The 25101-nt window shown below is 42.9% G+C and overlaps 1 protein-coding gene across 1 annotated transcript; it reads right to left on the bottom strand.

The window, feature by feature from the left end:
• Positions 1–18878: 18878 nt before the first annotated feature.
• LOC136418955 (uncharacterized) lies at positions 18879–24072 on the bottom strand. Its single transcript, XM_066405163.1, has 2 exons — positions 20038–24072; positions 18879–19301 (listed from the first exon to the last, which is right to left on the bottom strand). Exons 1-2 carry the CDS (start codon positions 24070–24072, stop codon positions 18879–18881), a joined length of 4458 nt encoding a protein of 1485 aa, XP_066261260.1.
• Positions 24073–25101: the final 1029 nt, after the last annotated feature.

The raw sequence follows: 25101 nt of genomic DNA, 5'->3' as shown, positions 1-25101 counted from the left end.
GTCACTCGGCCGAATCGGACCAGGAATTTCCGAGCGCGGAGCTTGCAAACTTTTAATAATTAACCGGTTTATTTGAGGTATGTGTATTTCTATCTCCGGAATTCATCAAAATAGTCCCACGACTGATCGCACCGTTGGATAGAGCTTGTCTAAAGGAACATTTTGAGTGGTCACTCGGCCGAATCGGACCAGAGATTTCCGAGCGCGGAGCGTGCAATCTTTTAATAATTAACCGGTTTATTTGAGGTATGTGTATTTCTATCTCCGGAATTCATCAAAATAGTCCCACGACTGATCGCACCGTTGGATAGAGCTTGTCTAGAGGAACATTTTGAGTGGTCACTCGGCCGAATCGGACCAGAGATTTCCGAGCGCGGAGCGTGCAATCTTTTAATAATTACCCGGTTTATTTGAGGTATGTGGATTTTTCTCTCAGGAATTCATCAAAATAGTCCCACGACTGATCGCACCGTTGGATAGAGCTTGTCTAAAGGAACATTTTGTGTGGTCACACGGCCGAATCGGACCAGGAATTTCCGAGCGCGGAGCGTGCAAACTTTTAATAATTACCCGGTTTATTTGAGGTATGTGGATTTTTTTCTCAGGAATTCATCAAAATAGTCCCACGACTGATCCCACCGTTGGATAGAGCTTGTCTAGAGGAACATTTTGAGTGGTCACACGGCCGAATCGGACCAGGAATTTCCGAGCGCGGAGCGTGCAAACTTTTAATAATTACCCGGTTTATTTGAGGTATGTGGATTTTTTTCTCAGGAATTCATCAAAATACTCCCACGACTGAGCCCACCGTTGGATAGAGCTTGTCTAGAGGAACATTTTGAGTGGTCACTCGGCCGAATCGGACCAGAGATTTCCGAGCGCGGAGCGTGCAATCTTTTAATAATTACCCGGTTTATTTGAGGTATGTGGATTTTTCCCTCAGGAATTCATCAAAATAGTCCCACGACTGATCGCACCGTTGGATAGAGCTTGTCTAAAGGAACATTTTGAGTGGTCACACGGCCGAATCGGACCAGGAATTTCCGAGCGCGGAGCGTGCAAACTTTTAATAATTACCCGGTATATTTGACGTATGTGTATTTCTATCTCCGGAATTCATCAAAATAGTCCCACGACTGATCCCACCGTTGGATAGAGCTTGTCTAAAGGAACATTTTGAGTGGTCACTCGGCCGAATCGGACCAGGAATTTCCGAGCGCCGAGCTTGCAAACTTTTAATAATTAACCGGTTTATTAGAGGTATGTGGATTTTTCTCTGAGGAATTCATCAAAATAGTCCCACGACTGATCACCCCGTTGGATAGAGCTTGTCTAAAGGAACATTTTGAGTGGTCACTCGGCCGAATCGGACCAGAGATTTCCGAGCGCGGAGCGTGCAATCTTTTAATAATTACCCGGTTTATTTGAGGTATGTGGATTTTTCTCTCAGGAATTCATCAAAATAGTCCCACGACTGATCGCACCGTTGGATAGAGCTTGTCTAAAGGAACATTTTGTGTGGTCACACGGCCGAATCGGACCAGGAATTTCCGAGCGCGGAGCGTGCAAACTTTTAATAATTACCCGGTTTATTTGAGGTATGTGGATTTTTTTCTCAGGAATTCATCAAAATAGTCCCACGACTGATCACACCGTTGGACAGAGCTTGTCTAAAGGAACATTTTGAGTGGTCACACGGCCGAATCGGACCAGGAATTTCCGAGCGCGGAGCGTGCAAACTTTTAATAATTACCCGGTATATTTGACGTATGTGTATTTCTATCTCCGGAATTCATCAAAATAGTCCCACGACTGATCGCACCGTTGGATAGAGCTTGTCTAAAGGAACATTTTGTGTGGTCACACGGCCGAATCGGACCAGGAATTTCCGAGCGCGGAGCGTGCAAACTTTTAATAATTACCCGGTATATTTGACGTATGTGTATTTCTATCTCCGGAATTCATCAAAATAGTCCCACGACTGATCGCACCGTTGGATAGAGCTTGTCTAAAGGAACATTTTGTGTGGTCACACGGCCGAATCGGACCAGAGATTTCCGAGCGCGGAGCGTGCAATCTTTTAATAATTAACCGGTTTATTTGAGGTATGTGGATTTTTTTCTCAGGAATTCATCAAAATAGTCCCACGACTGAGCCCACCGTTGGATAGAGCTTGTCTAGAGGAACATTTTGAGTGGTCACACGGCCGAATCGGACCAGGAATTTCCGAGCGCGGAGCGTGCAAACTTTTAATAATTACCCGGTATATTTGACGTATGTGTATTTCTATCTCCGGAATTCATCAAAATAGTCCCACGACTGATCCCACTGTTGGATAGAGCTTGTCTAGAGGAACATTTTGAGTGGTCACTCGGCCGAATCGGACCAGAGATTTCCGAGCGCGGAGCGTGCAATCTTTTAATAATTACCCGGTTTATTTGAGGTATGTGGATTTTTCTCTCAGGAATTCATCAAAATAGTCCCACGACTGATCGCACCGTTGGATAGAGCTTGTCTAAAGGAACATTTTGTGTGGTCACACGGCCGAATCGGACCAGGAATTTCCGAGCGCGGAGCGTGCAAACTTTTAATAATTACCCGGTTTATTTGAGGTATGTGGATTTTTTTCTCAGGAATTCATCAAAATAGTCCCACGACTGATCCCACCGTTGGATAGAGCTTGTCTAGAGGAACATTTTGAGTGGTCACACGGCCGAATCGGACCAGGAATTTCCGAGCGCGGAGCGTGCAAACTTTTAATAATTACCCGGTTTATTTGAGGTATGTGGATTTTTTTCTCAGGAATTCATCAAAATAGTCCCACGACTGAGCCCACCGTTGGATAGAGCTTGTCTAGAGGAACATTTTGAGTGGTCACTCGGCCGAATCGGACCAGGAATTTCCGAGCGCGGAGCGTGCAAACTTTTAATAATTACCCGGTATATTTGACGTATGTGTATTTCTATCTCCGGAATTCATCAAAATAGTCCCACGACTGATCCCACCGTTGGATAGAGCTTGTCTAAAGGAACATTTTGAGTGGTCACTCGGCCGAATCGGACCAGAGATTTCCGAGCGCGGAGCGTGCAATCTTTTAATAATTACCCGGTTTATTTGAGGTATGTGGATTTTTCTCTCAGGAATTCATCAAAATAGTCCCACGACTGATCGCACCGTTGGATAGAGCTTGTCTAAAGGAACATTTTGTGTGGTCACACGGCCGAATCGGACCAGGAATTTCCGAGCGCGGAGCGTGCAAACTTTTAATAATTACCCGGTTTATTTGAGGTATGTGGATTTTTTTCTCAGGAATTCATCAAAATAGTCCCACGACTGATCACACCGTTGGACAGAGCTTGTCTAAAGGAACATTTTGAGTGGTCACACGGCCGAATCGGACCAGGAATTTCCGAGCGCGGAGCGTGCAAACTTTTAATAATTACCCGGTATATTTGACGTATGTGTATTTCTATCTCCGGAATTCATCAAAATAGTCCCACGACTGATCGCACCGTTGGATAGAGCTTGTCTAAAGGAACATTTTGTGTGGTCACACGGCCGAATCGGACCAGAGATTTCCGAGCGCGGAGCGTGCAATCTTTTAATAATTAACCGGTTTATTTGAGGTATGTGGATTTTTTTCTCAGGAATTCATCAAAATAGTCCCACGACTGAGCCCACCGTTGGATAGAGCTTGTCTAGAGGAACATTTTGAGTGGTCACACGGCCGAATCGGACCAGGAATTTCCGAGCGCGGAGCGTGCAAACTTTTAATAATTACCCGGTATATTTGACGTATGTGTATTTCTATCTCCGGAATTCATCAAAATAGTCCCACGACTGATCCCACTGTTGGATAGAGCTTGTCTAGAGGAACATTTTGAGTGGTCACTCGGCCGAATCGGACCAGAGATTTCCGAGCGCGGAGCGTGCAATCTTTTAATAATTACCCGGTTTATTTGAGGTATGTGGATTTTTCTCTCAGGAATTCATCAAAATAGTCCCACGACTGATCGCACCATTGGATAGAGCTTGTCTAAAGGAACATTTTGTGTGGTCACACGGCCGAATCGGACCAGGAATTTCCGAGCGCGGAGCGTGCAAACTTTTAATAATTACCCGGTTTATTTGAGGTATGTGGATTTTTTTCTCAGGAATTCATCAAAATAGTCCCACGACTGATCCCACCGTTGGATAGAGCTTGTCTAGAGGAACATTTTGAGTGGTCACACGGCCGAATCGGACCAGGAATTTCCGAGCGCGGAGCGTGCAAACTTTTAATAATTACCCGGTTTATTTGAGGTATGTGGATTTTTTTCTCAGGAATTCATCAAAATAGTCCCACGACTGAGCCCACCGTTGGATAGAGCTTGTCTAGAGGAACATTTTGAGTGGTCACTCGGCCGAATCGGACCAGAGATTTCCGAGCGCGGAGCGTGCAATCTTTTAATAATTACCCGGTTTATTTGAGGTATGTGGATTTTTCCCTCAGGAATTCATCAAAATAGTCCCACGACTGATCGCACCGTTGGATAGAGCTTGTCTAAAGGAACATTTTGAGTGGTCACACGGCCGAATCGGACCAGGAATTTCCGAGCGCGGAGCGTGCAAACTTTTAATAATTACCCGGTATATTTGACGTATGTGTATTTCTATCTCCGGAATTCATCAAAATAGTCCCACGACTGATCCCACCGTTGGATAGAGCTTGTCTAAAGGAACATTTTGAGTGGTCACTCGGCCGAATCGGACCAGGAATTTCCGAGCGCCGAGCTTGCAAACTTTTAATAATTAACCGGTTTATTAGAGGTATGTGGATTTTTCTCTGAGGAATTCATCAAAATAGTCCCACGACTGATCACCCCGTTGGATAGAGCTTGTCTAAAGGAACATTTTGAGTGGTCACTCGGCCGAATCGGACCAGAGATTTCCGAGCGCGGAGCGTGCAATCTTTTAATAATTACCCGGTTTATTTGAGGTATGTGGATTTTTCTCTCAGGAATTCATCAAAATAGTCCCACGACTGATCGCACCGTTGGATAGAGCTTGTCTAAAGGAACATTTTGTGTGGTCACACGGCCGAATCGGACCAGGAATTTCCGAGCGCGGAGCGTGCAAACTTTTAATAATTACCCGGTTTATTTGAGGTATGTGGATTTTTTTCTCAGGAATTCATCAAAATAGTCCCACGACTGATCACACCGTTGGACAGAGCTTGTCTAAAGGAACATTTTGAGTGGTCACACGGCCGAATCGGACCAGGAATTTCCGAGCGCGGAGCGTGCAAACTTTTAATAATTACCCGGTATATTTGACGTATGTGTATTTCTATCTCCGGAATTCATCAAAATAGTCCCACGACTGATCGCACCGTTGGATAGAGCTTGTCTAAAGGAACATTTTGTGTGGTCACACGGCCGAATCGGACCAGGAATTTCCGAGCGCGGAGCGTGCAAACTTTTAATAATTACCCGGTATATTTGACGTATGTGTATTTCTATCTCCGGAATTCATCAAAATAGTCCCACGACTGATCCCACCGTTGGATAGAGCTTGTCTAGAGGAACATTTTGAGTGGTCACTCGGCCGAATCGGACCAGGAATTTCCGAGCGCGGAGCTTGCAAACTTTTAATAATTAACCGGTTTATTTGAGGTATGTGAATTTTTTTCTCAGGAATTCATCAAAATAGTCCCACGACTGATCCCACCGTTGGATAGAGCTTGTCTAGAGGAACATTTTGAGTGGTCACACGGCCGAATCGGACCAGGAATTTCCGAGCGCGGAGCGTGCAAACTTTTAATAATTACCCTGTATATTTGACGTATGTGTATTTCTATCTCCGGAATTCATCAAAATAGTCCCACGACTGATCCCACCGTTGGATAGAGCTTGTCTAAAGGAACATTTTGAGTGGTCACTCGGCCGAATCGGACCAGAGATTTCCGAGCGCGGAGCGTGCAATCTTTTAATAATTACCCGGTTTATTTGAGGTATGTGGATTTTTCTCTCAGGAATTCATCAAAATAGTCCCACGACTGATCGCACCGTTGGATAGAGCTTGTCTAAAGGAACATTTTGTGTGGTCACACGGCCGAATCGGACCAGGAATTTCCGAGCGCGGAGCGTGCAAACTTTTAATAATTACCCGGTTTATTTGAGGTATGTGGATTTTTTTCTCAGGAATTCATCAAAATAGTCCCACGACTGATCACACCGTTGGACAGAGCTTGTCTAAAGGAACATTTTGAGTGGTCACACGGCCGAATCGGACCAGGAATTTCCGAGCGCGGAGCGTGCAAACTTTTAATAATTACCCGGTATATTTGACGTATGTGTATTTCTATCTCCGGAATTCATCAAAATAGTCCCACGACTGATCGCACCGTTGGATAGAGCTTGTCTAAAGGAACATTTTGTGTGGTCACACGGCCGAATCGGACCAGGAATTTCCGAGCGCGGAGCGTGCAAACTTTTAATAATTACCCGGTATATTTGACGTATGTGTATTTCTATCTCCGGAATTCATCAAAATAGTCCCACGACTGATCGCACCGTTGGATAGAGCTTGTCTAAAGGAACATTTTGTGTGGTCACACGGCCGAATCGGACCAGGAATTTCCGAGCGCGGAGCGTGCAAACTTTTAATAATTACCCGGTATATTTGACGTATGTGTATTTCTATCTCCGGAATTCATCAAAATAGTCCCACGACTGATCGCACCGTTGGATAGAGCTTGTCTAAAGGAACATTTTGTGTGGTCACACGGCCGAATCGGACCAGAGATTTCCGAGCGCGGAGCGTGCAATCTTTTAATAATTAACCGGTTTATTTGAGGTATGTGGATTTTTTTCTCAGGAATTCATCAAAATAGTCCCACGACTGAGCCCACCGTTGGATAGAGCTTGTCTAGAGGAACATTTTGAGTGGTCACACGGCCGAATCGGACCAGGAATTTCCGAGCGCGGAGCGTGCAAACTTTTAATAATTACCCGGTATATTTGACGTATGTGTATTTCTATCTCCGGAATTCATCAAAATAGTCCCACGACTGATCCCACTGTTGGATAGAGCTTGTCTAGAGGAACATTTTGAGTGGTCACTCGGCCGAATCGGACCAGAGATTTCCGAGCGCGGAGCGTGCAATCTTTTAATAATTACCCGGTTTATTTGAGGTATGTGGATTTTTCTCTCAGGAATTCATCAAAATAGTCCCACGACTGATCGCACCATTGGATAGAGCTTGTCTAAAGGAACATTTTGTGTGGTCACACGGCCGAATCGGACCAGGAATTTCCGAGCGCGGAGCGTGCAAACTTTTAATAATTACCCGGTTTATTTGAGGTATGTGGATTTTTTTCTCAGGAATTCATCAAAATAGTCCCACGACTGATCCCACCGTTGGATAGAGCTTGTCTAGAGGAACATTTTGAGTGGTCACACGGCCGAATCGGACCAGGAATTTCCGAGCGCGGAGCGTGCAAACTTTTAATAATTACCCGGTTTATTTGAGGTATGTGGATTTTTTTCTCAGGAATTCATCAAAATAGTCCCACGACTGAGCCCACCGTTGGATAGAGCTTGTCTAGAGGAACATTTTGAGTGGTCACTCGGCCGAATCGGACCAGAGATTTCCGAGCGCGGAGCGTGCAATCTTTTAATAATTACCCGGTTTATTTGAGGTATGTGGATTTTTCCCTCAGGAATTCATCAAAATAGTCCCACGACTGATCGCACCGTTGGATAGAGCTTGTCTAAAGGAACATTTTGAGTGGTCACACGGCCGAATCGGACCAGGAATTTCCGAGCGCGGAGCGTGCAAACTTTTAATAATTACCCGGTATATTTGACGTATGTGTATTTCTATCTCCGGAATTCATCAAAATAGTCCCACGACTGATCCCACCGTTGGATAGAGCTTGTCTAAAGGAACATTTTGAGTGGTCACTCGGCCGAATCGGACCAGGAATTTCCGAGCGCCGAGCTTGCAAACTTTTAATAATTAACCGGTTTATTAGAGGTATGTGGATTTTTCTCTGAGGAATTCATCAAAATAGTCCCACGACTGATCACCCCGTTGGATAGAGCTTGTCTAAAGGAACATTTTGAGTGGTCACTCGGCCGAATCGGACCAGAGATTTCCGAGCGCGGAGCGTGCAATCTTTTAATAATTACCCGGTTTATTTGAGGTATGTGGATTTTTCTCTCAGGAATTCATCAAAATAGTCCCACGACTGATCGCACCGTTGGATAGAGCTTGTCTAAAGGAACATTTTGTGTGGTCACACGGCCGAATCGGACCAGGAATTTCCGAGCGCGGAGCGTGCAAACTTTTAATAATTACCCGGTTTATTTGAGGTATGTGGATTTTTTTCTCAGGAATTCATCAAAATAGTCCCACGACTGATCACACCGTTGGACAGAGCTTGTCTAAAGGAACATTTTGAGTGGTCACACGGCCGAATCGGACCAGGAATTTCCGAGCGCGGAGCGTGCAAACTTTTAATAATTACCCGGTATATTTGACGTATGTGTATTTCTATCTCCGGAATTCATCAAAATAGTCCCACGACTGATCGCACCGTTGGATAGAGCTTGTCTAAAGGAACATTTTGTGTGGTCACACGGCCGAATCGGACCAGGAATTTCCGAGCGCGGAGCGTGCAAACTTTTAATAATTACCCGGTATATTTGACGTATGTGTATTTCTATCTCCGGAATTCATCAAAATAGTCCCACGACTGATCCCACCGTTGGATAGAGCTTGTCTAGAGGAACATTTTGAGTGGTCACTCGGCCGAATCGGACCAGGAATTTCCGAGCGCGGAGCTTGCAAACTTTTAATAATTAACCGGTTTATTTGAGGTATGTGAATTTTTTTCTCAGGAATTCATCAAAATAGTCCCACGACTGATCCCACCGTTGGATAGAGCTTGTCTAGAGGAACATTTTGAGTGGTCACACGGCCGAATCGGACCAGGAATTTCCGAGCGCGGAGCGTGCAAACTTTTAATAATTACCCTGTATATTTGACGTATGTGTATTTCTATCTCCGGAATTCATCAAAATAGTCCCACGACTGATCGCACCGTTGGATAGAGCTTGTCTAAAGGAACATTTTGAGTGGTCACTCGGCCGAATCGGACCAGAGATTTCCGAGCGCGGAGCGTGCAATCTTTTAATAATTAACCGGTTTATTTGAGGTATGTGGATTTTTTTCTCAGGAATTCATCAAAATAGTCCCACGACTGAGCCCACCGTTGGATAGAGCTTGTCTAGAGGAACATTTTGAGTGGTCACACGGCCGAATCGGACCAGGAATTTCCGAGCGCGGAGCGTGCAAACTTTTAATAATTACCCGGTATATTTGACGTATGTGTATTTCTATCTCCGGAATTCATCAAAATAGTCCCACGACTGATCCCACTGTTGGATAGAGCTTGTCTAGAGGAACATTTTGAGTGGTCACTCGGCCGAATCGGACCAGAGATTTCCGAGCGCGGAGCGTGCAATCTTTTAATAATTACCCGGTTTATTTGAGGTATGTGGATTTTTCTCTGAGGAATTCATCAAAATAGTCCCACGACTGATCACCCCGTTGGATAGAGCTTGTCTAAAGGAACATTTTGAGTGGTCACTCGGCCGAATCGGACCAGAGATTTCCGAGCGCGGAGCGTGCAATCTTTTAATAATTACCCGGTTTATTTGAGGTATGTGGATTTTTCTCTCAGGAATTCATCAAAATAGTCCCACGACTGATCGCACCGTTGGATAGAGCTTGTCTAAAGGAACATTTTGTGTGGTCACACGGCCGAATCGGACCAGGAATTTCCGAGCGCGGAGCGTGCAAACTTTTAATAATTACCCGGTTTATTTGAGGTATGTGGATTTTTTTCTCAGGAATTCATCAAAATAGTCCCACGACTGATCACACCGTTGGACAGAGCTTGTCTAAAGGAACATTTTGAGTGGTCACACGGCCGAATCGGACCAGGAATTTCCGAGCGCGGAGCGTGCAAACTTTTAATAATTACCCGGTATATTTGACGTATGTGTATTTCTATCTCCGGAATTCATCAAAATAGTCCCACGACTGATCGCACCGTTGGATAGAGCTTGTCTAAAGGAACATTTTGTGTGGTCACACGGCCGAATCGGACCAGGAATTTCCGAGCGCGGAGCGTGCAAACTTTTAATAATTACCCGGTATATTTGACGTATGTGTATTTCTATCTCCGGAATTCATCAAAATAGTCCCACGACTGATCCCACCGTTGGATAGAGCTTGTCTAGAGGAACATTTTGAGTGGTCACTCGGCCGAATCGGACCAGGAATTTCCGAGCGCGGAGCTTGCAAACTTTTAATAATTAACCGGTTTATTTGAGGTATGTGGATTTTTTTCTCAGGAATTCATCAAAATAGTCCCACGACTGAGCCCACCGTTGGATAGAGCTTGTCTAGAGGAACATTTTGAGTGGTCACACGGCCGAATCGGACCAGGAATTTCCGAGCGCGGAGCGTGCAAACTTTTAATAATTACCCGGTATATTTGACGTATGTGTATTTCTATCTCCGGAATTCATCAAAATAGTCCCACGACTGATCCCACTGTTGGATAGAGCTTGTCTAGAGGAACATTTTGAGTGGTCACTCGGCCGAATCGGACCAGAGATTTCCGAGCGCGGAGCGTGCAATCTTTTAATAATTACCCGGTTTATTTGAGGTATGTGGATTTTTCTCTCAGGAATTCATCAAAATAGTCCCACGACTGATCGCACCATTGGATAGAGCTTGTCTAAAGGAACATTTTGTGTGGTCACACGGCCGAATCGGACCAGGAATTTCCGAGCGCGGAGCGTGCAAACTTTTAATAATTACCCGGTTTATTTGAGGTATGTGGATTTTTTTCTCAGGAATTCATCAAAATAGTCCCACGACTGATCCCACCGTTGGATAGAGCTTGTCTAGAGGAACATTTTGAGTGGTCACACGGCCGAATCGGACCAGGAATTTCCGAGCGCGGAGCGTGCAAACTTTTAATAATTACCCGGTTTATTTGAGGTATGTGGATTTTTTTCTCAGGAATTCATCAAAATAGTCCCACGACTGAGCCCACCGTTGGATAGAGCTTGTCTAGAGGAACATTTTGAGTGGTCACTCGGCCGAATCGGACCAGAGATTTCCGAGCGCGGAGCGTGCAATCTTTTAATAATTACCCGGTTTATTTGAGGTATGTGGATTTTTCCCTCAGGAATTCATCAAAATAGTCCCACGACTGATCGCACCGTTGGATAGAGCTTGTCTAAAGGAACATTTTGAGTGGTCACACGGCCGAATCGGACCAGGAATTTCCGAGCGCGGAGCGTGCAAACTTTTAATAATTACCCGGTATATTTGACGTATGTGTATTTCTATCTCCGGAATTCATCAAAATAGTCCCACGACTGATCCCACCGTTGGATAGAGCTTGTCTAAAGGAACATTTTGAGTGGTCACTCGGCCGAATCGGACCAGGAATTTCCGAGCGCCGAGCTTGCAAACTTTTAATAATTAACCGGTTTATTAGAGGTATGTGGATTTTTCTCTGAGGAATTCATCAAAATAGTCCCACGACTGATCACCCCGTTGGATAGAGCTTGTCTAAAGGAACATTTTGAGTGGTCACTCGGCCGAATCGGACCAGAGATTTCCGAGCGCGGAGCGTGCAATCTTTTAATAATTACCCGGTTTATTTGAGGTATGTGGATTTTTCTCTCAGGAATTCATCAAAATAGTCCCACGACTGATCGCACCGTTGGATAGAGCTTGTCTAAAGGAACATTTTGTGTGGTCACACGGCCGAATCGGACCAGGAATTTCCGAGCGCGGAGCGTGCAAACTTTTAATAATTACCCGGTTTATTTGAGGTATGTGGATTTTTTTCTCAGGAATTCATCAAAATAGTCCCACGACTGATCACACCGTTGGACAGAGCTTGTCTAAAGGAACATACTGAGTGGACACACGGCCGAATCGGACCAGAAATTTCCGAGCGCGGAGCGTGCAAACTTTTAATACTTACCCGGTTTATTTGACGTTTGTGAATTTTTTTCTCAGGAACTCATCATAATGGTCCCACGACTGATGCCACCGATGGATAGAGCTTGTCTAGAGGAACATTTTGAGTGGTCACACGGCCGAATCCGACCTGAAATTTCCGAGCGCGGAGCGTGCAAACTTTTAATATTTATCCGGTTTATTTGACCTATGTCTACTCCTATCTCTGGAAGTCATCAAAATAGTCCCACGACTGATCCCACCGTTGGATAGAGCTTGTCTAGAGGAACATACTGAGTGGACACACGGCCGAATCGGACCAGAAATTTCCGAGCGCGGAGCGTGCAAACTTTTAATATTTACCCGGTTTATTTGACGTGTGTGAATTTTTTTCTCAGGAACTCATCATAATGGTCCCACGACTGATGCCACCGATGGATAGAGCTTGTCTAGAGGAACATTTTGAGTGGTCACTCGGCCGAATCGGACCAGAAATTTCCGAGCGCGGAGCGTGCAAACTTTTAATATTTATCCGGTTTATTTGACGTGTATGAATTTTTTTCTCAGTAATTCATCAAAATAGTCCCACGTCTGATCCCACCGTTGGATAGAGCTTGTCTAGAGGAACATTTTGAGTGGTAACTCGGCGTAATCAGACCAGAAATTTCCGAGCGCGGAGCATGCAAACTTTTAATATTTACCCGGTTTATTTGACCTATGTCTACTCCTATCTCTGGAAGTCAACAAAATAGTCCGACGACTGATACCACCGTTGGATAGAGCTTGTCTAGAGGAACATTTGGAGTGGACACACGGCCGAATCGGACCAGAAATTTCCGAGCGCGGAGCGTGCAAACTTTTAATACTTACCCGGTTTATTTGACGTGTGTGAATTTTTTTCTCAGGAATTCATCAAAATAATCCCACGACTGATCCCACCGTTGGATAGAGCTAGTCTAGAGGAACATTTTGAGTGGTAACTCGGCGTAATCAGACCAGAAATTTCCGAGCGCGGAGCATGCAAACTTTTAATATTTACCCGGTTTATTTGACCTATGTCTACTCCTATCTCTGGAAGTCAACAAAATAGTCCGACGACTGATACCACCGTTGGATAGAGCTTGTCTAGAGGAACATTTTGAGTGGTCACTCCGCCGAATCGGACCAGAAATTTCCGAGCGCGGAGCGTGCAAACTTTTGATAATTACCCGGTTTATTTGACGTTTGTTGATTTTTTTCTCAGGAATTCATCAAAATAGTCCCACGACTAATCTCACCGTTGGATAGAGCTTGTCTAGAAGAACATTTTGAGTGGTCACACGGCCGAATCGGACCAGAAATTTCCGAGCGCGGAGCGTGCAAACTTTTAATATTTACCCGGTTTATTTGACGTGTGTGAATTTTTTTCTCAGGAACTCATCAAAATGGTCCCACGACTGATGCCACCGATGGATAGAGCTTGTCTAGAGGAACATTTTGAATGGTCACTCGGCCCAATCGGACCAGAAATTTCCGAGCGCGGAGCGTGCAAACTTTTAATATTTACCCGGTTTATTTGACGTGTGTGAATTTTTTTCTCAGGAATTCATCAAAATAGTCCCACGAATGATCCCACCGTTGGATAGAGCTTGTCTAGAGGAACATACTGAGTGGACACACGGCCGAATCGGACCAGAAATTTCCGAGCGCGGAGCGTGCAAACTTTTAATACTTACCCGGTTTATTTGACGTTTGTGAATTTTTTTCTCAGGAACTCATCATAATGGTCCCACGACTGATCACACCGTTGGACAGAGCTTGTCTAAAGGAACATACTGAGTGGACACACGGCCGAATCGGACCAGGAATTTCCGAGCGCGGAGCGTGCAAACTTTTAATAATTACCCGGTATATTTGACGTATGTGTATTTCTATCTCCGGAATTCATCAAAATAGTCCCACGACTGATCCCACCGTTGGATAGAGCTTGTCTAGAGGAACATTTTGAGTGGTCACTCGGCCGAATCGGACCAGGAATTTCCGAGCGCGGAGCTTGCAAACTTTTAATAATTAACCGGTTTATTTGAGGTATGTGGATTTTTTTCTCAGGAATTCATCAAAATAGTCCCACGACTGAGCCCACCGTTGGATAGAGCTTGTCTAGAGGAACATTTTGAGTGGTCACACGGCCGAATCGGACCAGGAATTTCCGAGCGCGGAGCGTGCAAACTTTTAATAATTACCCGGTATATTTGACGTATGTGTATTTCTATCTCCGGAATTCATCAAAATAGTCCCACGACTGATCCCACTGTTGGATAGAGCTTGTCTAGAGGAACATTTTGAGTGGTCACTCGGCCGAATCGGACCAGAGATTTCCGAGCGCGGAGCGTGCAATCTTTTAATAATTACCCGGTTTATTTGAGGTATGTGGATTTTTCTCTCAGGAATTCATCAAAATAGTCCCACGACTGATCGCACCATTGGATAGAGCTTGTCTAAAGGAACATTTTGTGTGGTCACACGGCCGAATCGGACCAGGAATTTCCGAGCGCGGAGCGTGCAAACTTTTAATAATTACCCGGTTTATTTGAGGTATGTGGATTTTTTTCTCAGGAATTCATCAAAATAGTCCCACGACTGATCCCACCGTTGGATAGAGCTTGTCTAGAGGAACATTTTGAGTGGTCACACGGCCGAATCGGACCAGGAATTTCCGAGCGCGGAGCGTGCAAACTTTTAATAATTACCCGGTTTATTTGAGGTATGTGGATTTTTTTCTCAGGAATTCATCAAAATAGTCCCACGACTGAGCCCACCGTTGGATAGAGCTTGTCTAGAGGAACATTTTGAGTGGTCACTCGGCCGAATCGGACCAGAGATTTCCGAGCGCGGAGCGTGCAATCTTTTAATAATTACCCGGTTTATTTGAGGTATGTGGATTTTTCCCTCAGGAATTCATCAAAATAGTCCCACGACTGATCGCACCGTTGGATAGAGCTTGTCTAAAGGAACATTTTGAGTGGTCACACGGCCGAATCGGACCAGGAATTTCCGAGCGCGGAGCGTGCAAACTTTTAATAATTACCCGGTATATTTGACGTATGTGTATTTCTATCTCCGGAATTCATCAAAATAGTCCCACGACTGATCCCACCGTTGGATAGAGCTTGTCTAAAGGAACATTTTGAGTGGTCACTCGGCCGAATCGGACCAGGAATTTCCGAGCGCCGAGCTTGCAAACTTTTAATAATTAACCGGTTTATTAGAGGTATGTGGATTTTTCTCTGAGGAATTCATCAAAATAGTCCCACGACTGATCACCCCGTTGGATAGAGCTTGTCTAAAGGAACATTTTGAGTGGTCACTCGGCCGAATCGGACCAGAGATTTCCGAGCGCGGAGCGTGCAATCTTTTAATAATTACCCGGTTTATTTGAGGTATGTGGATTTTTCTCTCAGGAATTCATCAAAATAGTCCCACGACTGATCGCACCGTTGGATAGAGCTTGTCTAAAGGAACATTTTGTGTGGTCACACGGCCGAATCGGACCAGGAATTTCCGAGCGCGGAGCGTGCAAACTTTTAATAATTACCCGGTTTATTTGAGGTATGTGGATTTTTTTCTCAGGAATTCATCAAAATAGTCCCACGACTGATCACACCGTTGGACAGAGCTTGTCTAAAGGAACATACTGAGTGGACACACGGCCGAATCGGACCAGAAATTTCCGAGCGCGGAGCGTGCAAACTTTTAATACTTACCCGGTTTATTTGACGTTTGTGAATTTTTTTCTCAGGAACTCATCATAATGGTCCCACGACTGATGCCACCGATGGATAGAGCTTGTCTAGAGGAACATTTTGAGTGGTCACACGGCCGAATCCGACCTGAAATTTCCGAGCGCGGAGCGTGCAAACTTTTAATATTTATCCGGTTTATTTGACCTATGTCTACTCCTATCTCTGGAAGTCATCAAAATAGTCCCACGACTGATCCCACCGTTGGATAGAGCTTGTCTAGAGGAACATACTGAGTGGACACACGGCCGAATCGGACCAGAAATTTCCGAGCGCGGAGCGTGCAAACTTTTAATATTTACCCGGTTTATTTGACGTGTGTGAATTTTTTTCTCAGGAACTCATCATAATGGTCCCACGACTGATGCCACCGATGGATAGAGCTTGTCTAGAGGAACATTTTGAGTGGTCACTCGGCCGAATCGGACCAGAAATTTCCGAGCGCGGAGCGTGCAAACTTTTAATATTTATCCGGTTTATTTGACGTGTATGAATTTTTTTCTCAGTAATTCATCAAAATAGTCCCACGTCTGATCCCACCGTTGGATAGAGCTTGTCTAGAGGAACATTTTGAGTGGTAACTCGGCGTAATCAGACCAGAAATTTCCGAGCGCGGAGCATGCAAACTTTTAATATTTACCCGGTTTATTTGACCTATGTCTACTCCTATCTCTGGAAGTCAACAAAATAGTCCGACGACTGATACCACCGTTGGATAGAGCTTGTCTAGAGGAACATTTGGAGTGGACACACGGCCGAATCGGACCAGAAATTTCCGAGCGCGGAGCGTGCAAACTTTTAATACTTACCCGGTTTATTTGACGTGTGTGAATTTTTTTCTCAGGAATTCATCAAAATAATCCCACGACTGATCCCACCGTTGGATAGAGCTAGTCTAGAGGAACATTTTGAGTGGTAACTCGGCGTAATCAGACCAGAAATTTCCGAGCGCGGAGCATGCAAACTTTTAATATTTACCCGGTTTATTTGACCTATGTCTACTCCTATCTCTGGAAGTCAACAAAATAGTCCGACGACTGATACCACCGTTGGATAGAGCTTGTCTAGAGGAACATTTTGAGTGGTCACTCCGCCGAATCGGACCAGAAATTTCCGAGCGCGGAGCGTGCAAACTTTTGATAATTACCCGGTTTATTTGACGTTTGTTGATTTTTTTCTCAGGAATTCATCAAAATAGTCCCACGACTAATCTCACCGTTGGATAGAGCTTGTCTAGAAGAACATTTTGAGTGGTCACACGGCCGAATCGGACCAGAAATTTCCGAGCGCGGAGCGTGCAAACTTTTAATATTTACCCGGTTTATTTGACGTGTGTGAATTTTTTTCTCAGGAACTCATCAAAATGGTCCCACGACTGATGCCACCGATGGATAGAGCTTGTCTAGAGGAACATTTTGAATGGTCACTCGGCCCAATCGGACCAGAAATTTCCGAGCGCGGAGCGTGCAAACTTTTAATATTTACCCGGTTTATTTGACGTGTGTGAATTTTTTTCTCAGGAATTCATCAAAATAGTCCCACGAATGATCCCACCGTTGGATAGAGCTTGTCTAGAGGAACATACTGAGTGGACACACGGCCGAATCGGACCAGAAATTTCCGAGCGCGGAGCGTGCAAACTTTTAATACTTACCCGGTTTATTTGACGTTTGTGAATTTTTTTCTCAGGAACTCATCATAATGGTCCCACGACTGATGCCACCGATGGATAGAGCTTGTCTAGAGGAACATTTTGAGTGGTCACACGGCCGAATCCGACCAGAAATTTCCGAGCGCGGAGCGTGCAAACTTTTAATATTTACCCGGTTTATTTGACCTATGTCTACTCCTATCTCTGGAAGTCAACAAAATAGTCCGACGACTGATACCACCGTTGGATAGAGCTTGTCTAGAGGAACATTTGGAGTGGACACACGGCCGAATCGGACCAGAAATTTCCGAGCGCGGAGCGTGCAAACTTTTAATACTTACCCGGTTTATTTGACGTGTGTGAATTTTTTTCTCAGGAATTCATCAAAATAATCCCACGACTGATCCCACCGTTGGATAGAGCTAGTCTAGAGGAACATTTTGAGTGGTAACTCGGCGTAATCAGACCAGAAATTTCCGAGCGCGGAGCATGCAAACTTTTAATATTTACCCGGTTTATTTGACCTATGTCTACTTGTTGATCCGGCTCGTAGGACCAAAAATGTTGATCCGGCTCGAAGGACCAAACTGTTTATTCGTGGATCGTGGTACCAAGATGTTGATTAGACATGGCCTAATTCTTGATACGTCTAGTAAGCAATGGACTGGATGCTTGCGAAGGACCACCCTGAGTTCGCGGTCTCAGAGACACCGTGTTCGTGCAAATGAAAACAAAACCCTTTTCTAACGGTAACAAAGGTTTATTATTCACTAACAACTTCGAGTAATGTAGCAAAGAAATAACAACTTTTCGTGACAAGTTAATTAGTGTAGTAATTAACCGTGTATAGGAACCGTGTGTAAAGTAATCGCGTACGAGTAACGTGCAAAGTACGGAGTTAAGGGTCGACGGAGACGCACAAGAAGAGAGAGATTTTTCTTCTTGCAAAATCTTAAATACTAAAGTTAATGGTAACCGTACATAGGCGTACCAGAAACTAAGAGGTCATCATCGGCGCTTCTTCTAGATTTGTCCTTGTGACTTGCCTAACTTTAACAATATAATTGGGTTTTATTGGAGGGCGTTTATGACCAGCATCGAGAACGTGTCTAAATTCTAGTACGCACAAAAGGTCGGCGAGGAGTTTTATTACACAGTTAGTCTAAGATCAAACAAAATGCGAATCAACATCTGGTCATACGGACAAAGTGGCAAGAGAAACGAGTAATGTCCATAGGCGTAGCACACGGATTTCTTACATACTAGTCACACATTTAATACTAGGCTTATGAAGAATACAACTTATCGAACTAATACATTAAATTAATTATCGGGAATTCTGTCCCCTACACAAGCCCTAACATGCCGGCCCCGTTAAAAGGTCGTTACCTTTTAAATTATTTACAAAGAGTTATTTGTTATTCATGGGCAATGGGCATATTTTCGACAATGATCTTCGCGATATAGTTCCACTGGGTAAGCGCACTGACACTACACGTATCACATGATCCTTTCCTTCGTGGAGTTCGACAACTCGAGCTAAAATCCAGCGCAGTGGGGCAGTATTGTGTTCCACCAGTAAAACTAATGCTCCAATATCTATGGTTTTATCTACAGTGTTCTTCCATTTACATCGAGTTTGCAAATTTGTCAAATAGTCTCTGGACCAACTATTCCAAAAATGCTGCTGGAGTTGTTGAAGTCGTTCGTAATGAGATAAGCGAGAGATAACGGCGTTCTGGTAGTCGGGTTGTGGTAAACTTGCCAACGAGTCACCAATAAGGAAATGCGCGGGAGTTAAGGGTGCATAGTCGTTTATGTCGTTTGAGATTGGCTAAAAATGTAGTTGTGGCGTTAATGTGTGATTCATTATTTATTAAGTTATAGAGTTCGATAAAATAATTATTGGCCCCTACAAAGTTAGAACCATTGTCTGAATGTATGTTTGTTGGTTTTCCTCGTCTGGAACAGAACCTTTCCAAAGCATTCAAAAAGCTATCGGTCGAAAGATCTTTAACCAGTTCGATATGTACTGCACGCGTGGCAAAACAAACAAAAATGCATATGTAAGTTTTTACGGATTTGGCTCTACGCAGCGTACCCTCCTTTATGAGTATAGGCCCTGCATAATCGATTCCGCAATTTGAAAAAGGTCGTGAAGGCGTTACCCTTGCGGTCGGAAGGGAACCCATTAAAAATTTCGAAGGTTTCGGTTTTACTCTAAAACATCTTATACATCTACTAAGGTTACGTTTAACTGCATTTTTTCCGTTTATTATCCAAAATCTGAGGCGAATTATCGAAAGCAAGTTTTGAACTCCCGCGTGGAGATGTTTCATATGCTCATTCTGTATTATCAAGTCAGTGAATTTATGTTTATACGGTAATATAATAGGGTGTTGTTGTTCAAAATTAAATTGTGAATTTATTAAACGTCCCCCGACTCGAAGTATTCCTTCTGAATCGAGAAATGGGTTTAGATTCAAAATTTTACTTTCGCTTGGGAGTTTTTTACTTTTGGATAAGTCGGAAATTTCCTTTTCGAAGCTATCCCGTTGAACCAATTTTACTAATAAAAGCAGTGACTCGTTTAATTCTTCAACTGTCAAGGCTGTTGACTTATTCATCACTTTGCGGCATCGATTTTTAAGTCTGCATATGTAACCTACTACTCTGTGCAGTTTGAAGAAGGTAGAAAATCTATCAAAAATGTTAAGTCCGTAGTTGTTGCTATTTACACTCGTTGTTTTATATACTGTGGTATGATTATTTTTTAATTCGGGCAAGACATCGACGGGAACCTCATGGCTATCTAAGTTCGCTTCCGTCCTTGATGTGTTTTTCTTTAAAAATTCGGGACCGTGAAACCAAAGATCACATCCCAGCAATTCCCTTGGGCTCAATCCTCTCGATATTACATCTGCAGGGTTGGCCTTGCTTGGCACGTGAGCCCACTCCGTTATCTTGGTCAATTCATTAATTTTTGCCACTCGATTGGCAACAAAGGTCTTAAGGTGAGCAGGATCAATTTTCAACCATGCCAAAACAATACTAGAATCCGTGAAGTATCGTACGTCTGATATTTGTATGTCTAAAATTTGTCTTACCGTATTCATTAGTTTGGCTAAAAGGTGGGCCGCTAGAAGCTCAAGTCGAGGCAAGGTCAATTTTTTAGCTGGAGCTACCCTTGATTTTCCTGTCAACAGTCGTAATTCGCGACTACCTGACTCATCCTCCGAGGCCACGTAAATACAGGCTCCGTAAGCCTTTTCGGAGCTATCAGAAAATCCGTACAATCTTATATGGGCCGTCTTTGTTGGAATTACAAGCCTATCGATCTTGTATTCATTGAGGCACTCCAGTTCATTCGAGAATTCCTCCCAAATCTGTCTTAGGTCATTCGGGACCGCTTGATCCCAACCGATATGTAATTTCCATAGAGCTTGAATGATTAACTTGGCCCTAGTTAATGCGGGACCGATCAACCCAAGCGGGTCAAAGATCTGCGAAATTTTTGAAAGAATAGTCCTTTTGGTAACACGGGATGGCTCGTATTTAATATTTACTGAATATTTTAGAGTATCTTGTTTAGGATCCCAGCTGATTCCAAGAGTTTTTATATGTTTATCTTCATGAGGTAGAATTAAATTGTCGTGATTTTCGTTACTGTTTGCTTGTAGGATACTGTTTAGAACTATGTTACTGTTGGACGACCATTTTCTCAATTTAAAATTAGCTTGACTTAAAATATCGTCTAGTTCCCTATAAATTTGCAATGCATCTGTTTCCGAATCAATGCTAACCAACAGGTCATCCATGTAGAACGAACGTTTAATTATTTCTGCTGTTCGTGGATACCTGTCTTTGTTGCGCTCGGCCAATTCTATCAAGCAACGTGTGGCTTGAAAGGGTGCACTCGATGTGCCATACGTTACCGTGTTGAGTTTATACACATTAATCGGATCATTAAGATTTGCTCGCCATAGTATCTTTTGGAAGTTACGTTCTTCCTCATGAATTTTTATACATCGGTACATCATTTTGATGTCCGCGCTCAAAACAATTTTGCGAAGTCTTAGACGTATCAAAATTGAGTACAAGTCATCTTGTACTACTGGTCCTACCAAAAGCGTGTCATTCAGGGAAATTCCTAAACTTGTTTTGCAGCTTGCATCAAAAACGACGCGACACTTCGTGGTAATAGAATTCTTTAGTACCGCACTGTGGGGTAAAAAATAAGAATTGTTTGGAATAGAGATGTCCTTTTCAATGGGTCCTTGAAGCGTCATGTGGCCTAAGTTCTCATATTCCGTCATAAATTCTACGTACTGCTTCTTGAGGTCCTTGTCCTTTTCTAACCTTTTCTCTACATTTGTTAACCGTTTTAGGGCATTCGATTTGGAGTCACCCAGACTAAAATCTGTTTGATTATTGAACGGATACCTTACGACAAAACTGTTGTCCATGTCGCGGGTTGTAGTTTGATTAAAATATTCCTCACAATAATTTTCTTCCTTTGATAGGAATTTAACATTTTCAAACTCTTCAATCTGCCAGAATTTCGTCAACGAATCATTTAATGTTTTATTTGAAATACTAGTCGCAAGGTTGCACACTACTTTCCGACTTTGAGATTCTCTGCATATTAAATTGCCCGATATTACCCAGCCTAAAGAGGTTTCTTGTAACATTGGCAATCCCTTTCCTAATTTAAGTTTACCCGAACCTAATAGATTATAAAATATATCTACCCCTAATAAAACATCAATTTGTTTTGGTTCATTAAATTTTTCATCAGCTAGATTGATATTTGTTGGAATTTGAAGTACCGAACTGGGAAATCTAAATGAGGGTAGATTTTCGGTAAGAATGGGTAAAACCAAAAATGCTATGTTAGATTCATATTGGTTGAACCTGGATTTTATTTTCGTGTGCACTCGCTGATTAATCTTTGTGACAATTTGACTGATACCTGATAATGAAAGGTCAATTGTTTGGGGACTTAAGTTTAACTTTCTGCAGAAGTTTTCTGTCATTAAATTTGACTGGCTTCCGCAATCGAGTAAGGCATTGCATTTATGCCAATTTCCTTTTCTGTCTGAGATGAGAATGGTAGCCGTAGATAGTAGTACTTGATTTTTATCAATACCTAACGATGATAATGCCAAAGGATTGTTTTCCGTATCGTACGTGACCGCGTTACTTTGGCCGATTGTTAGAACTGTAGATTGTTTGGATTCTCCATACCTTCTAGATACATCGTGAGCCGAAGGATTAGATGGAGAACTGATCGATGATTCATGTTCAGTTAATGATGAGGAAGGTTCATTAGTGCTGCTGTTGCTAGAATTTTGAACATGTTCACTTCCTGAACGTTTCTCTATATGTAACGTGCTATTATGTTTTTGGTTGCATTTTTTGCATCCTCTTGATCTACATTCCTGTTTCAGATGCCCTGGACGTAAACAGTTGCTACACAATTTATGTCTTCGAATTTCGTTATATTTGTCCGACACTGATAATTGGATAAAACGAGGACATTGATGAATGAAATGATTTTCAGTACAGATGTAACACTTATTGATTTTTTCGGTCAAAGAATACGAATAATTCTTAAACTGATGTGATTCGTTTCTTTTCTCGTGGCCTTTGTTTTGCATTCTATCCCTATCATGTTTATTTGAATGTACGGTTGAGAAGCCGCGAACCGCTTCCAACGAACGACATTTTTCGGTTAAAAATTCCATTAATTGATCAACAGTCGGCAATTCAGTATTACATTGTTTCCGCTCCCACTCCTGATTAGTACTATCATCCAGTTTGTTTAATATTATCGGTATCAACAAAACATCCCATTGATCCACGGGTAATTTTAATTTTCCTAATGATGATTTATGTTGCTGAACTGCATCTATTAATTTTCTAATATTTACAGATGATCCTTTATTCGCGTTTGGTAAATTAAGAACTAAGCCTTTAGCGTGAATGTTAATAACTGCCTTTTTATTCTCATATCTTTTTTGTAACAGATTTAAAGCGATTGTATAATTATCGGGAGTTATGTCGAGAGAGTCTATGAGATTTAGCGCATCGCCTTTACAACATAATTTTAGATATAACAATTTTTCTGTTTCACTCAAGTCGGTTCTGCTATGGACTAAGGAATCAAATATGTTTTTGAAACTGAACCAAGTTTCATAATTGCCATAAAATGAACGTAAGCCTAAATCCGGTAATTTTCCTAGACCTCTTGGTGAATTTTGTTTTCCTAAATGAGTATTAGTACTATTTTGATTTTTGCTAATTGAATTTATTAACTGCTTTAATTCTGAAATTAAATTAAAGTAGGCTGATTCGATTTCAATCCGTTGTTCTTCTTCGTTTAAGCTTAAAAATTCTAGACGAGATTGTACTTTATCGAACTGATTATAGTCCTCCTCCACGTTCTTGAGGCGGATTTCTAATTGAACTGTTTCTTGAATATCTCTGTTTTCACGAAGGTACTGTTCAAAACGGGATAAACGTTTAGTTAAAATTCTGCGAGCGTGCAAAAGTTCTCTAAATTCATCGTTCTCGCTAAGAGACTCTGCTGAGCCTAGTTCCATTTCGGATCGTTTTGAAATTTTTTCTTTTTGAGCTCTAGTGGTCATTTTTAATTACTATTGATAACGTGGCGTTAAAATAAATCAATTTACGTGATTCAAACAGAGGTACGACTAGAGAAATTAACTAGTTTCGACTTCTTTAATGTGCATAAATCGAGCATAAACCAAAGTAAATAAGTCGCATCAATCTCATACAACTAACGACCATTTAAGGTATCAAATGGAAATCGGGATTATGAGGTTATGCAAATTCAAAGAGGAAAAATCGTGACAAAAAGGAACTGACTCACCGGGATTGTTTCTTGCTCTCCTTGGGATCCACCGTTCTACTCCTTATTCCGCTTTCGATGTCCTATGTTCCACAGGTTCTGATCCAGTCCTGTGATATCCGGTTCGAAGTGACCAAAAATGTTGATCCGGCTCGTAGGACCAAAAATGTTGATCCGGCTCGAAGGACCAAAAATGTTGATCCGGCTCGTAGGACCAAAAATGTTGATCCGGCTCGAAGGACCAAACTGTTTATTCGTGGATCGTGGTACCAAGATGTTGATTAGACATGGCCTAATTCTTGATACGTCTAGTAAGCAATGGACTGGATGCTTGCGAAGGACCACCCTGAGTTCGCGGTCTCAGAGACACCGTGTTCGTGCAAATGAAAACAAAACCCTTTTCTAACGGTAACAAAGGTTTATTATTCACTAACAACTTCGAGTAATGTAGCAAAGAAATAACAACTTTTCGTGACAAGTTAATTAGTGTAGTAATTAACCGTGTATAGGAACCGTGTGTAAAGTAATCGCGTACGAGTAACGTGCAAAGTACGGAGTTAAGGGTCGACGGAGACGCACAAGAAGAGAGCGAATTTTCTCCTTGCAAAATCTTAAGTACTAAAGTTAATGGTAAGCGTACATAGGCGTACCAGAAACTAAGAGGTCATCATCGGCGCTTCTTCTAGATTTGTCCTTGTGACTTGCCTAACTTTAACAATATAATTGGGTTTTATTGGAGGGCGTTTATGACCAGCATCGA

The sequence above is a fragment of the Euwallacea similis genome, unplaced genomic scaffold (assembly GCF_039881205.1).
Source record: "Euwallacea similis isolate ESF13 unplaced genomic scaffold, ESF131.1 scaffold_50, whole genome shotgun sequence".
NCBI lineage: Eukaryota > Metazoa > Arthropoda > Insecta > Coleoptera > Curculionidae > Euwallacea > Euwallacea similis.
The sequence above is the reverse complement of the archived record's forward strand: the minus strand, read 5'-3'. Positions and strand labels throughout refer to the sequence as shown.